At 45.2% G+C, this 15,980-nt stretch overlaps 1 protein-coding gene across 1 annotated transcript in view; it reads left to right on the plus strand.

The window, feature by feature from the left end:
• LOC121269041 (abl interactor 1-like) overlaps nucleotides 1–15,980 on the plus strand; it is a 246,053-nt gene that overhangs the window by 202,058 nt on the left and 28,015 nt on the right. Inside the window, exon 6 of the mRNA XM_041173443.1 lies at nucleotides 8,334–8,501. Within this exon, the coding sequence (XP_041029377.1) occupies nucleotides 8,334–8,501 (168 nt within the window). The remainder of the gene's footprint in view (nucleotides 1–8,333; nucleotides 8,502–15,980) is intronic.

Consider the following 15,980-nt stretch of genomic DNA (forward strand, 5'->3'; position numbering starts at 1 on the left):
TTGTTAAAAAAATCAGTTGAGTGTGAATTATTGGCCAAACACATATTTCCTCATTATTAAAAATGATTTTGGGAAACTGAAGTTTCCAGGGAACTTTGCACTATACAAAACAATACAAAGTCGAGCTGAGAAACAATGTTCTTCAAAATTTTCCTGCGATGCTCTGACTTTCTTAATTCACTTGTAACTGATAATGCTGAAATGTTGCCTCCAACAATTTTTTAAAAATGGTTTAAGACTTGTGACCACTCATAAACCAGAATGATAGCAGAAGTCACAGGTTTCCATTCTGATTTCTATCAGCATTTGGAAGTTTCACTTTAAGATGTGAGTGGTGAAAATGCAAATGTTGTTATTTCTGCTTGACGTCAATTAGAATTAAAAAAACTGACTTTCTTATTTGCTTTTCTAATTCACGTGTTTCTATTTTAGAAGAAATAGCATTAAACAGCACATTTTTTCTATCACGGACTATTTTCCTATAGATTTCTGATATAAAAAATTTGTTCAGTTAATAAATAAAGATAATAAGATAAATAAATAAAGATTTTTCTTTTTGGGTAAAATGCACTGTCAGTGATTTATTATCCATTGTTTTACTTGCGAAGTTATGAAAATAATGCACTGTTCACATGAATGTATCACAATTAATGTAAATTCCTTGATTATGAAAAGCATTCCCAATGGAGCTATTTCCATGAAATTGCAGTGAAATGACAGATTTCATACTGCTAAACGTGTTTAGCTGTTTATTGCAGTGATTAACATAGTGAATACGCTTCTTGGATGGAGGATTGTGATTTATTTGTTAGGATTGTTATGATTGACTTTTGTTAATAATGCAACAGGTTGAGTTTGAGATGAGTATTTGCTTTGGTAGCTTGAACATTTATGAGTCAAATACTCCTTCCTCACACTAGCTCCAGTTTGCTGTTGTTATGTGATTGGAAAGAGCACAAACTATGCAACTGAAACCCAGTATAAGAATCTAATAAATCCATTAATAACCAATGTTCAAAACCTATGTGGTGGCATCAAGTATTATGTAGGGCAGAACTTAATGCTGGGTGAGGGACAGGGTGGGAGAAAGAGGTGGGCAGGGGTGCTCAATAGGACAGGAAGTGAAGTTCCTGAAGTCAGGTTAGAAGCACCAAATTTTCCTGACAGCGGGTTGGAAGTGGAATGGCAATGCCAATGGCATGTAGTGGGAAACTAATTGTAATGGATTTGCATGCAATGAATATTCATTGAAACAGATGATTCTGTGATTAAGTGCTATCTTTGGAATTAGGTAGGTGGTGCTTGGGAAACATGGGCCCCTGCTTTCATGACCGGTAAAAACTAGCATGGAGCAGGGAAGCTCAAGGATGACCAAGGATGGTCAAGGGTGATTGAGAGAAGGTCGAAGCTGACCAAGGCAAGGTCGAGGGTGACAAAGTGAGGCTGGAGGGTGAATGATTAATGGTCAAGGCTGATTGAGGGAAGATCGAGGGACTTTGAGAGCAAAACCAGACTCGGGTTGAAGAAGACCAGGGTGATCTCCATTTGTCCATAGGTGCAAAGTTTTGGTTGAGGCGCCAGGCCAGCAGTGGAGGACAAACCTTTGCCTGTCTTCTGCCCTCTGTTCACTCGCTGGTGTCAAAATGAGTCTCATTCATGGAGTGTTCCTGAAGCCTCAGTTGGAGGGGGAATAGGGCAGAAAAAGGATGGCATTCAGCCACATACAACAGCAGCCAGAAGGTTAACAAGGAGCGGCACCAGACAATGTGGTCATGATGGAGGTAACCAGGGGCTGGTGCAATGAGCAATCGTGTGTTCTAGAGTCCACCACACATGCCAAAACTACCAGCAAATGATGGAGGGACAATGCCAAAGGTGGCTGAGGATATTTATAGAGGCAGTCACTAACCTGTGTGCTTTCCTTCAAGAGGACCTCTGGGCCTGTGGACTGGGAGGGAACCCAATGCCAGTGGAACTAAAAGTAACTGTGCCATTAAGCTTCTATGTCAGCAGCTCCTTCCAGAACGCAATGCTGCATCTGAAAGGTCATGAATGCCCTCTTTAAAAGGGCTGGAGAGTTTGTGCAGTTCAGTAAGGGTCCAGAGAGCCTGGTTGCAAGACCAGTGGGCTTTGGTGCCATCATGGGTTCCCCATAGGTTCAGGGGTAATCGATTGCTTACATGTGGTGATCAGGTCTCCCAGAAACCAGCCTGCAACCTTCATAAGTAGAAAAGGGTACCACTCAATTAATGTGCAATTGACCTGTGACCACCTGAAATGGAATCTCCAGATGTGTGCTTGCATCCCTGGGAGCTCTCATGATTCATACATCCGAGCTAACTCCCAGGTAACCATTCAAGCCTCCAAGCAGGAATGGATAATGTGTGTTAGGGGCTATCCACTCAAAAGAGCAGCACAATGTTTCCCCTGCATCCAAAGGAGTTACTATAGAGCAAACCATTGGAATGCTTCTGTATGGACTGCTGTGGAGGAGCACTACAGTGTGTTCCTCAAAGAAGGTCTGCTGCCCCCTGCTAAACTTAACGCAACAGAAGGCGGAGGACTTGTCAGCCACAGGCATAGAGGAGCCAACACTCCTTATCGAGTGAGTATGATGCGGAGGATGTATTGGTGTTGGAAGGTCTGGACGGCCTGGGATCAGATGCCAGGGCCATGGAGGGACGCGTGTGGGAGGCCCATTGGTCTCTCTCTTGGAACTGTTTAAAAACTGATGGGGCCTCCTCCATCATCTGCACATATCTGCACAATGCCACTGGCAGCTCGGCCAGGTGTTTGCCCGCCTGGTCTCTGCATCTCCAATAGGTTTCTTGTGGCCATGACCAGAGGCCCTTCATCAGCCTGGGGCTCACCATGGGCCTGGCCTCTGACAGTCCTCCGACTGTCAGGGTCCCCGGCCGTCACAGCCTCTATCAGCCGCTCTGGTGTATCCATGATGTGCTCACCAAATTATGACACCACCACCCCGCCCCCACTCTAACCATGATCTGCACCCATCAAGGTGACTCTTTCTGAGCTGGTGAAGGGTGAGAGGGACAGATATGAGGTGCACCTTCTGAGGCTTTGACAACCTCCTCCTCAGAGGTAGATTGCAGGTTCATGGTTAATGGAGCAGGAGGTCCCTCCCAAATTTGAGGACCTGCATTAGAGAACAGAAACAATTAGGATCGCCTTAGTTAACAATCCCTCTTCCCATTCTTCTCTGACACATGTTTCCTTTCTGCCCAGTGGTTGGCACCAGGCTCAAGGACTCCTCAATCTCTTCTCTTGAAACTCCTGCTCTGCCATCCATGATTGCCCAGCCATCCTGCTCTCTGGCCAATTGTACTGCTTTCTGCTCTGCAGGTGTGAGCGTCGGGAAACTCCTCCAACCATCTTTGGTGTTGTTTTGCATATGTTATATTAAAATATCATGCAAAACAACATAGGGGGACGCAATGGTGTAGCAGTATTGTTGCTGGACTAGTAATCCAGAGACCCAGGGTAATGCTCTGGGGATCTGGGTTCAAATTCAGCCATGGTAGATGGAATCGAATTTCAATTGAATTCAATAAAAATCTGGAATTAAAAGTCTGATGATAACCATGAAACCATTGTCGATTGTTGTAACAACCCATCTGCTTCATTAATGTCCTTTAGGGAAGGAAATCTGTTTAAAAACTGATGGGGCCTCATCCATCGTCTGCACAATGCCTCTGGCAGCTCCGCCAGGTGTTCTCCAGCCTGTCTTTTCATCTCCAATAGATTTCCCTTTAGGGAAGGAAATCTGTTGTCCTTACCTGGTCTGGTCTCCACGTGACTCCAGACCCACAGCAATGTGGTTGACTCTTAAAATGCCCTCTGAAATGGCCTAGCAAGTCACTCAGCTGTATCAAACTATTACAAAGCCACACAAAAGGAATGAAACAGGACAGACCACCCAGCATCAACCTAGGCAATGGAAATGAAAACAGCAATCTCAACCCTGTTGACCCTGCAAAGTCCTCCTTACTAACATCTGGGGGCTAGTGCCAAAATTGGGAGAGCTGTCTCACAGACTGGTGAAGCAACAGCCTGACATAGTCATCCTCACAGAATCATATCTTACAGATAATGTCCCAGACGCCACTATTACCATCCCTGGGTATGTCCTGTCCCACAGGTAGGACAGGCCCAGTAGAGGTGGCGGCACAGTGGTATACAGTCAGGAGGGAGTTGCCCTGGGAGTCCTCAACATCGACTCCAGACCTCATGAACTCTCATGGCATCAGGTCAAACATGGGCAAGGAAACCTCCTGCTGATTACCACATACCACCCGCCCTTAGCTAATGAATCAGTGCTCCTCCATATTGAACACCACTTGGAGGAAGCACTGAGGGTGGCAAGGGCACAGAATGTGCTCTGCGTGGGGATTTCAATGTCCATCACCAAGAGTGGCTCGGTAGCACCACTACTGATTGAGCTGGTTGAGTCCTAAAGGACATAGCTGCTAGACTGAGTCTGCGACAGGTGGTGAGGGAACCAACAAGAGGGACCTCACCCTCACCAACCTGCCTGCTGCAAATGCATCTGTCCATGACAGCATCGGTAGGAGTGACCACTCCTAATGAGTCATTGTGGAGACGGAGTCCCACCTTCACATTGAGGATAATCGTGTCGTGTGGCGCTACCACCATGCTAAATGGGATAGATTTCAAACAGATCTAGCAACTCAAGACTGGCATGCATGAGGCACTGTGAGCCATCATCAGCAGCAGAATTGTACTTGAACACAATCTGCAGCCTCATAGCCTGGCATATCCCTCACCCTACCATTACCATCAAGCCAGGGGATCAACCCTGGTTCAATGAAAAGTGTATAAGGGCATGCCAGGAGCAGCACCAGGCATGCCTAAAAATGAGGCATCATCCTGGTGAAGCCATAAAACAGGACTACCTGCATGCCAAACAGCATAAGCAGCAAGTGATAGACAGAGCTAAGCGATTCCACAACCAATGGATCAGATTTAAGCTCTGCAGTCCTGCCACATCCAGCCGTGAATGGTAGTGGACAATTAAACAATTCACTGGAGGAGGAGGCTCCTCAAATATCCCCATCCTCAATGAAGGAGGAACTCAGCACATAGTGCAAAAGATAAGGCTGAAGCACTTACATCTTCAGCCAGAAGTGCCGAGTGGATGATCCAATTCCTGAAGACAAAAAACAGGACAAATCCAACCCGGCCAATTGCCAGCCCATCAGTCTACACTCCATCATCAGTAAAGTAATGGAAGGGGTCATCAACAATGCTATCAAGCGACACTTGCTTAGCAATAATCTGCTTACTGACATCCTGTTTGAGTTCCACCAGGGCCACTCAGCTCCTCACCTCATTACAGCTCTGGTTCAAGCATGGACAAAAGAGCTGAACTCCCGAGGTGAGAGTGACTGCCCTTGACATCAAGGCCTCATTTGACAGAATGTGGCATCAAGGAGCCCTAGCAAAACTGGAGTCAATGGGAATCAGGGGGGAAGCTCTCCGCTGTTTGGAGTCATACCTAGCACAAAGGAAGATGGTTGTGGTTGTTGGAAGTCAGTCATCTCAGCTCCAGGATTTCAACACAGAAGTTCCTCAGGGTAGTGTATTCAGCCCAACCATCCTCAGTTCCTTCATCAATGACCTTCTTTTATTATAAGGTCAGAAATGGGGATATTTGCTGATGATTGCATGATGTTCAGCACCATTCGCAACTCCTCAGATACTGAAGCAGTCCATATCCAAAAACAGCAAGACCTGGGCTGTATCAAGATTTGGGCTGACAAGTGGCATGTAACATTCGTGCCACACAAGTATCAGGCAATGACCATTTCCAACTAGAGAAAATCCAATCATTGCCCTTTGATGTTCAATGACATTACCATCACTGAATACCCCATTATCAACCCCCTGGGGGTTACCATTGACCAGAAACTGAAGTGGACAAGCCATATAAATACTGTGGCTACAAGAGCAGGTCAGATGCTAAGAATCATACAACGAATAACCCACCTCCTGACTCCCTGAAGCCTGTCCCACCATCTACAAGGCACAAGTCAGGAGTGTGATGGAATACTCCCCACTCACCTGGGTGAGTGCAGCTCCCACCACACTTAAGAAGTTTGACACCACCCAGGACAAAGCAGTCCACTTGATTGGTACCACATCTACAAACATTCACTCCCTCCACCACGGATGCACAGTAGCAGCAGTGTGTACCATCTACAAGATGCATTGCAGGAATTCACCCAAGACTCCTTCAACAGGATCTTCCAAACCCATGACCATTACCATCTAGAAGGACAAGGGCAGCAGATAGATGGGAACACCGCCACCTGGAAGTTCCCCTCCAAGTCACTCACCATCCTGACTTGGAACTATATCGCTGTACCTTCACTGTAGCTAGGTCAAAATCCTGGAACTCCCTTCCTAACAGCACTGAGGGTGTACCTACACCACATGGACTGCAGCGGTTCAAAATAGCAGCTCACCACCACCTTTTCAAGGGCAACTAGGGATGGGCAATAGATGCTGGCCTAGCCAGCGAAGCCCACATCCCATGAATGAAAAAAAAAAAATAACAGTTTCAAAGTAGAGGGTCTCCCATTTAAGAAGGAGATGAGGATAAATTTCTTTTCTCAGAGGGTCGCTAGAATTTGGAATTCTCTTCCACAGACAGCAGTGGAGGTTGGATCACTGAATATATTCAAGACTGAGTTAGATTTTTGAGCTGCAAGGGAGTCAAGGGTTATAGGACATGCAGGAATGTGAAGTTAAAGCCACATCAGATCAGCCACGATCTAATTGACTGGCAGAGCAGGCTTGAGGGGCTGAATTGACTACTCATGCTCCTATTTCTTATGTGTGTATGTTCTTATGTGCCATTTTCTTTTGCAGACTGAAGGGAACAATGAGTCTCACCGCGAGGGACACTGAACTCCCTTATCAGTACGCATCTCTCCGACAAATAATGTGGCCTCCCGGATAACGGTCCACACTCACTCTCATGCCACTTGTACAATGATGGAAGTATAAGCCAGCAAATTCTGGACCAACTATTTTCAGGCCTCATGATGCATCTGCTACTGAGGTTTACTCTGCATTTTATTGCCTGCCCGCTGCCCCCCTTCACTGAAATATGCTGCTTGTTGTCCCCCACTCTGTGAACCACATAGACCTGATGCCACCATTTACTCACCCTGGTGGTGAGGAATAGGTCACTGACCTTTTTCCTGCCTTGGACCCAAGTGTGCTTGTGGACCACATGGCTGCTAATCTTCACTTCAATCTCTGTCCTGGCTTCCTTGTTCAGACTGGAGGGTTTCCTGATGCCAGTGGTGGGAAAAAGCACATCCCGCCGTTCTTGGACAGCCTAGAGGAGAACCTATAGGGAGCCATGGCTGAACTGTGGAGCCACGTGTTGTCTGGCCTGAGACATTTGCCAGCTGAAGGTTGAGGTGAAGATGATGTTCCTGGGGTTCATAGCAGCTGCTGCCAGACTGATGTTGTTGTAGGCAATAAGCAGTTCCAGTATGCATATCATAGGGAATTATTTTAAAACATTATAAATAGAGAAAGGAGATGAGGAGATGGTGCCATAGTGGTCGGGCCACTGGACTAGTAATCCAGAGACTAAGGGTAATGTTTTGAGGACACAGGTTCAAATCCCACCATGGCAACTGGTGAAATTTAAATTCAATTAATTATCAAAATCTGGGATATAAGTATTACTAATGGTGCCTGTAAACTGTCATAAAAAATCATGCGGTTCACTAATGCCCTTTAAGGAAGGCAACATGCCATCCTTACTTGGTCTAGCCTACATGTGACTCCAGACCCCCAGCAATGTGGTTGACTCTTAACTGCCCTCTGAAATGGCCTAGCAAGCCACTCAATTCAAGGGTAATTAGGGATGGGCAATAAAAAATTTCCAGTGGCACCCACATTCCATGAAAGAATAAAAAAAATATTATGTCGAGCAATTGAATGAAGTTATAACAGCTTCCCTACCTATAAAAAAAACTTGTTCTTTTTACATATATAATTAAGTGCAAAAAGTGAAATTGTATTTTCAACATGTTCCAATGCAAAACCAATAGTGCACATTGCAACAATTGGATTTGAAGATTATTGTTAGTTTTCAATATTCTCACAAATAAACAAATTATAATTGTTTTCCATGATTCAAATAGCAAGGGATTTTTACAAAAATGATGGACTACAATACTTGATGCAGTACGAATATTTCTCAGTATCTGGAGAGAACTTTACACTTTTTCCATAAAAGCTGTCCCTAAAATAATGTATTTTTCTTACAGTCTCAAGACAAGACAAAAGCTTTTGAGGAGACCAAGGCCTATGCTGCCCAATCTCTCGCAAGTGTAGCTAGTCAAATCGACAGCTTGGCTGCGAAAGTACTGCAACTGCTGGATCTACAGACCACTGAGCTCTCCAAAATGGAGTCTTCCATTAACTTCATATCTCAGGTGATAATAAATCTTCATTCAATCTTATTCCTTTTCAGTGATTATTTTCTTCATTTTGCAACATTTCAAATTTCAGAGATTTCTGCAAATGAGGCAGGGTGAAACAAATACTCACTGTGCCTGTTTTTTTTTTGGGTGTATGTTGTGTGCCTGAACAGCACTGGAAATATGTCCAATGCCATTTTGGATTGGGTGATATCTATAGGCATGCTTGGTGGCTGCCTCAAACAGATGTTAGGAGGGCAGTAATATTTTAGGTGCCAAAGAGCCCTCCAGGTGGCCAAGAAAGGGTCGTGAGCTGAAATGCCTGTTTAGCCCACATTTTGAGCAAGGCGCAATCTTGGAGTTGAAGTCACCCAGAGGATTGTTAAGCAGCTGATTGCCACTTAACTTGCCTGTTAGTGCTCATGAAAGAGGTTACATGACAATTTTAGTGGAACAGTATGGGCAGTATTTAATGGGAGATGATGGGTGTCTCACCTGCTGGCTGGAGAGCCGGCAAGAGCCCCGCATCCCTTTTCGGAAGGCACGCTATATTAAGTATTAATCAGGCACTTAACTGGTCAGCGGCAGGCCTTCCTTGAGACCAAGGACCCTAGGTGGCGGAATTCCCACCTGCCGAGAGATGCCAGTCAATCAGAGGCTGGCAGCTCTTTAGCGCTCGGCAGTGCCACCAGGGAGGCTGCAGGTGGTACTACACTCACCCGAGGCATGGGATTTCCAAGGACCAGGCACAGGTGAGTGATGGTGGGAGGGGGATGTGGGGGAGTGTCTTGGGGGAGTGGGCTTGGTTTTGGTTGCTAGTGCTTCACCTAATGCCTTCTCTGAACACCAGCTAGCTGACTGGGCGTAAAAAGTTGTTGCAGAGGATTTCAAGAGCTACTTACAAGTATTTTGCCTTTAACTCTAAGATAAAAGCAAAATACTGCGGATGCCGGAAATCTGAAACAAAAATAAAAATAAAAATGGCTGGAAAAACTCAGCAGGTTCTGATGAGGAGTCATACGGACTTGAAATGTTAACTGTATTCCTCTCCGCAGATGCTGTCAGACCTGCTGAGTTTTTCCAGCTATTTTTATTTTTATTTTTGCCTTTTACTGTTCGTTTGCTGCTGATGGCTTGAAGAGCACTTCTGGGACACTTTGTCAAGATCTCACCAACACTTCATCAACATTTATTTCAGAAATCCTCCGAGGATTTCACATAAAAAATAGTAAGCGCTGTGCTACTCCACCTTATTGAATACCTTATAGGAGTCGCCAGCAGAAAATAAGTGCTCGGTCATCAGCATTTTGCTACAGATTCTCTTGGTCTGCCGGAGGAGGTGATGAGACCAGGCAGAGTAGCACCAGCTGCTACAGGAGAGAGGGACAAGAGAGACCGTAGGGCGAGCTGGATCAGCCTATGACATACAGATTTGTACAGTGCACCCATATAGACTTTCACAGATTAAAGTAAGAGTCAAAGCTTTTCTAGATCAGTGGGAACACACTGACCAAATTTCATTTGAAAACTAAACCACTCCGATCATTGTCACAAATGTTACTGGGTTAATTCTTAGCCAGGAAGATGTTGTGACATGGGTTGGAACTGAGGATCAATTGTAGAGACTCCCATGTCCTATTTTAAGTATCAATTACCTTTAGCCAGCTGGGTTGGCCAACAAAAGAGCTTGTTTTCAAGCTCTAGTGAATAGACCAACTGGTGCTTCATGGCAATGAAGAAATGTTTGTGAAATGAGCTTCCCACAGGATCTAATAGAACTTGCATCATGATTATGAGGCTATGGGGGACATACAGTTAGTATTTTCTCTACAGTGGCTATCATAGGTTGATTTTTTTGTAATAACTGAGGGTGTGGCACCTCCTGCTGTCTATCAGGGGTCACGTGATGTTCTGAGGCTCCAACCAATGAGCCCTAAGTGCGGGCAATCCAGGGGGTGGGACTTTCTGATGAGAGTCCTGATCGAGCGTGTCGCACCAGAAAAGCTCTCTGTAATAAAGTTTAGTTGTTCCTTGTTGAAACCTGTCCGCTCCATTGAGTCATCACAATTTTGAAAGCAATCTCGACAATGTATTGTATTAACTCCTGTTCTGTGAATCCTCCATAAGCAGGTTACCATCAAACATATGCTGACGCCTCAAGGGTTGCAAATCTGCATTTTGAGGAAACAAAGCTGAATAGAGATAAAAAGAAAAAAAAAACTGAAATCTGAAATATAACACGAAAACACAGGCAGATCTGCATCTGAAAAGGGGAAAGGAAAGATTACAGTTTCAGCTTATGACCCTGCATCAGAACTTTGAAAGGAAGATAGCCCCTTTATAGGAGTAATCAAAATGTGGATTGGTGTCAGGGATGTTAGAAGGACCAGGTAATCCAGAACCAGGTAGAATGATCGGGTAATATCTCAAGATTTATACGTACTAATTAGTATTGGGTAATATATAGACAGCATCGCAGTCTGTAAAAAAACATTTAGGCAGACAAGAGGTGAGCAAAGCCTAAACTTAAAGGTCAGTGGGTGGAATTTTCCGCCCCTGTTGGTGGTGGGCATGTTTGGCAGCGTGAGCGGACAATATGGCGAGAAGGCCAAAAATCGGTTTTACGCTGTTGTGAAACTAGTTTGTGATTGTCTGCTCAACCTGTCAATGGCGGGCCGTGTGTCTCACTGCCACACATCGGGAACCTAATTTCAATATTTTAGCATCTCATTATAAGCCCTGCTCGCCGGAATCATCCCCCTACGCTGGATCATCCAGGCACGTCCATGTGGTTACACACCGATGTGTTTCAGGACTGTACATAAGCATCATGCACCTGGCGAGCTGCACTTCACTCAGGACTTGGAGGTTTGTTGGCCTACCTTGTTTTGGTCATCAGTGCCAGGCTTCGCAGGCAACATCACATCGCTTTTGGTGAGGGGCTCATGGTCTACCTACCAGACCAGCTGTAAGGTGTGGGTGGCTTTTCAAAGTTGCAGGGCTAGGGCTTGCTTGGGGAAGGGGAAGAAGTGGCCTCAGGCAAGAGAAGAGGCAGCAGGGTGACGGCTATACTGGGGAAGTGGGGTATCCCAGGGTGTGTGTGGGGACACATGTTGATCTGTGCAAGTGGCCTCAAGATGATGAGGAATGAGAAGACAGACTCCAGAGGACATGCGGCCAGAAGATGATGTGAGGGTAAAAGCAAAAAACTGTGGATGCTGGAAATCTGAAACAAAAACAAAAACACCTGGAAAAACTCAGCAGGTCTGACAGCATCTGCGGAGAGGAACACAGTTAATGTTTCGAGTCCATATGACTCAGAGGGGGTATGTGAGAGAATGAATGGTGATGTCCCTTGAGCTGGCAGTGAGTGAGATGCCAGTGAATGTGTGATGGCTTTGTGATTTTGTGAGTTTAGAGTGATAAGATGGTTGCCTTACCCTGGCAGCACGGATGAGATCATTCATCCTCTTTCTGCACTGGATGGCCAACCTTTTCCAAGCAGCAATGCACTGGCCACTGCCTCCCAAGCTATAGTGGTGAGATTGCTGGACCTCCTGCAGCCAGAGTGGGGCTGGAGGACATTGCGATGGGCCTCCGAAAGACATCCCAGCGATGGGTCACTGAACTCCTTTTGGCTTTTGGGGCCATGTCATCACTGGAGCAGTCCTGGCTGCAAACATTGAGAACTGTGTGGGCAGGTGCAGTTTAGATATAGCACCCGAAGTGAGGAGATGGTGAGGTAACGACGTGGTGGGCTATTCAGAGGTTGCCCACCAGTGAGATTGCGTGTTTATTGTGGCTGCATAATTAATGAGGCAGGAATCAGACAGTACAGTGTGAAAACCTGCCATTGCGGCTGGCAGGTAAAACATCGTCTTTTGCGCCCACTACTGCACTTAGTGCAACTCTGGGATGATTCCACCCAATGTGAATGCAAGTTACTGTGTGCCAAAAAAGATACATTCATTTCAGTTTCTACCAGGTGGGCATTTCTGAAACTTAGGAATAGTGACCTGCCTTAGCCATCCACCTTTGGCACCAGCATGAAAACTGAAAGTGTTTAGACTTCATTTTTCCTTAAGCTTCCCTACAGATGTTGATGAAGCTTAATTCTCTACCCCTGCAGACTGTGGAAGCTCAGTCACTGAACATGTTCAGGACTGAAATCGATAGATTTATGGATACTAATGACATGGGGATAGTGGGGTGAAATGGAGTAAGAGGTAGATGATCAGCAATGTTTCAGTGGCGGAACAGGCTTGGATGGGCCGAATGGCTTATACCTGCTTCTATTTCCTATACTCATACTTGTTCAAATGCACTTCAGCCTTATGAGACACTATTTCTCTTTCATTTCAGTGGCTATTTTGTAAAACTGTAGATAAAACCTCTGAAGGTCATGGCAATCTAAACATCATGAGAAGGGCTGTGGAATGTACATAAAATAAGCCAATGGAAACAACATATTTGCAAGATTAAACCTGGAGAATAGTAGGTAGCTGGGAATGCATTGCTACCTCTGATATACTTTAACCATCATTTATTTCTTTATATGTTATATTCTATTCTATTTTGGTTTTGAATTCTAATGCATATACTTTCCTTTTATAAAAACAGAATTACCTGGAAAAACTCAGCAGGTCTGGCAGCATCGGCGGAGAAGAAAAGAGTTGACGTTTCGAGTCCTCATGACCCTTCGACAGAACTTGCGTTCAAGTCCTTGGACTTGAACGCAAGTTCTGTCGAAGGGTCATGAGGACTCGAAACGTCAACTCTTTTCTTCTCCGCCGATGCTGCCAGACCTGCTGAGTTTTTCCAGGTAATTCTGTTTTTGTTTTGGATTTCCAGCATCCGCAGTTTTTTTGTTTTTTACTTTCCTTTTATATTTATTTGACTGTTGCCATTTTCAATCTGTTTCAGCATCTGAAATAAATGAAAAACAAATTAGCGTTTAAAAAAGATTATGCTTTGTTAGGCCATTTACAATTTCCTTTTAACATATACACATCCAAATCTATTAAAGCTTAAAGTTGCACGAGGACTTTAACATTCCATACTTAGGAATCAAATAATAATAATGGCATTGATCCCGTACAGGGAGGCAGGGAGAATGTAAACTTCAACAGGCCAGGTATATGATGGGGAGGGGGAAGGGGAGCTGTAGGGTTGGGGCTTCACCAGAAATATGATGATGTCGCTTCTTTGAGATTTTCTGTGCACACAGGTATACTTCCACAAATAAATCAAGGGAATTCTAACTATCAGTGGGACATTTTTTATTCATTCGTGGGATTTGGGCTTTGCTGGCTGGGCCAGCGTTTATTGCCCATCCCTAGTTGCCATTGAGAAAGTAGTGGTGAGCTGCCTTATTGAACTGCTGCAGTCCATGTGGTGTAGGCACACCCATAGTGCTGTTAGGAAGGGAGTTCCAGGATTTTGACCCAGCAACAGTGAAGGAATAGCAATATATTTCCAAGTCAGGATGGTGAATGACTTGGAGGGGAACTTCCAGGTGGTGGTGTTCCATCTGTCTGTTGCCCTTGTCCTTCTAGTTGGTAGTGGTCATGGGTTTGGAAGGTGCTGTCGATGGAGCATTGGTGAATTCTTACAGTACATCTTGTAGGTGGTACACACTGCTGCCACTGTGCGTCAGTGGTGGAGGGTGTGAATGTTTGTGAATGTGGTGCCAATCAAGCAGGCTGCTTTGTCCTAGACAATGTCAAGCTTCTTGAGTGTTGTGGGAGCTGTACTCACCCATCCACTCCTGATTTGTGCCTTGTAGATGATAGACAGGCTCTGGGAGTCAGGATGTGGGTTACTCATCTCATGAGTCCTAGCCTCTGACCTGCTCCTGTAGCCACAGTATTTATATGGCTAGTCCAGTTCAGATTCTGGTCAATGGTAACCTCCAGGATATGACAATGGGTGATTCAGTGATTATAATGCCATTGAACATCAAGGGGCGATAGTTGGATTCTCCCTTGTTGTTGGTTTCAGTTAGTCTCCTGGCCTCTTATGACAGTGTAAGGCCACAATGAGTAACCACTGAGCCTCATTAGCAAGCCATCAGTCCCTTTGCCACCCAAATGAGTAAGTTGACTGCATCAGCTGCTGGACTCTGGAAAATCGTCACCCACCAGTAATTAGGTAAGTCTTGGAAAGAAGGTCAATTAGCACACATGAATTAGGACTCTGCCCATTTTGGCAGGCAGCTTTGCTGCTGATCGAGAAGTGCCTGTTAAAGTCATGAACTGTGATATCCAAGTGGCTTTCCAGCGAGTAAGTAAAACAGAGCATTAAAATCCCCCTCCCTGAGATTCTCATGTTCTTCCTCTTTAAAGCTGCTGTCATCACCTTGTTTTTAATAAAGCCACTCATAGTTCCTCATCCTTTCAATTGTCTCCCCATTTCTCATTCTTCCTGTAGATCTACAAGATCCTAGAGTGTGTTGTCACCTTTCAGGTCTGTGCCCATCTCCCTGACAGTTCCCTGTTCAAATTCATTCAGTCCAAGTTCCAGCCTTCCCATAGAATCAAGATTGCCCTGGTCTTAGTCACCAGCCATGTACTCTGTGACTTTAACCATCACATGCAATTTGTCCTTATCCATTTGATCTCGTCATATGTTTTGCAAGGTAGTTTAAACAATTCTCTGCCCCTGTGAAACTGCCCTCACCTGATTCTGTTTCCAGATGTCTGATTGCAGCCAGCACTTTGTAAGCAATGGCTTCTCCCCACACAGTCATTTCTGGAGTACCCCAGATTCCAACCTTTATCTGTTACCACTCAGTAATATAGGCCAGATTTTCAATGTGGGGCTGCCACTGCCTTGCTAGTTAGAGCAGGCAGCTCCTCAAGATGGAGCGTGATTGTGGCCATGGATGAGATGGGTAGGAGAAGCACTCATACTGCGCATGTTGGACCCACTGATAAAATTTTTAAAGTTTTGCAAAGCAAATTATCCAAAGACAAAACTGCCTGGGGTTGGCAGGAAAATCTTTCAAAATCTCATTCCGTTTCAGACAGGCCCTTCAACAAGCCCCTCAAGGAGCTTATGGAGCCACTAATTGAAGGTGAGTGCCTTACCCAGTCCCTCTCTGCCCTGGTAGTCAATTGAAAGTTTGAAACTGTCCCGGAGGCGTTGAGATCCCGACATACCTTCTAGGACCACAGTTTTTAAAGGCCGACTGCACCGAATCCTGACCCTGCAGCCCTTTGAAAATTCTGGCCATGGTGTTGGTTTCAAATTCAAATTTATTTCAGCAGCGGGTATCATGATGGGCGGGGGAGCAAGATTTGGTGGGAAACCAGAAATCAGTTTCCCGATGTTGGGAAATTAGTTTGGAATCTTCTCCTGACTTTCGTGGCAGGTTAAAGGTGGGTTGAGTGTCCCTCTGATCTATGCCGGGAACCCCATTTGCATCTCATGAATGCCCATTAAAAGCCCAACACACTGGAATCTTGTTCCCCCTCCAAATTTAGCCCATTGCCA

Source organism: Carcharodon carcharias, chromosome 23 (genome assembly GCF_017639515.1).
Source record: "Carcharodon carcharias isolate sCarCar2 chromosome 23, sCarCar2.pri, whole genome shotgun sequence".
In the NCBI taxonomy this organism is placed as follows: domain Eukaryota; kingdom Metazoa; phylum Chordata; class Chondrichthyes; order Lamniformes; family Lamnidae; genus Carcharodon; species Carcharodon carcharias.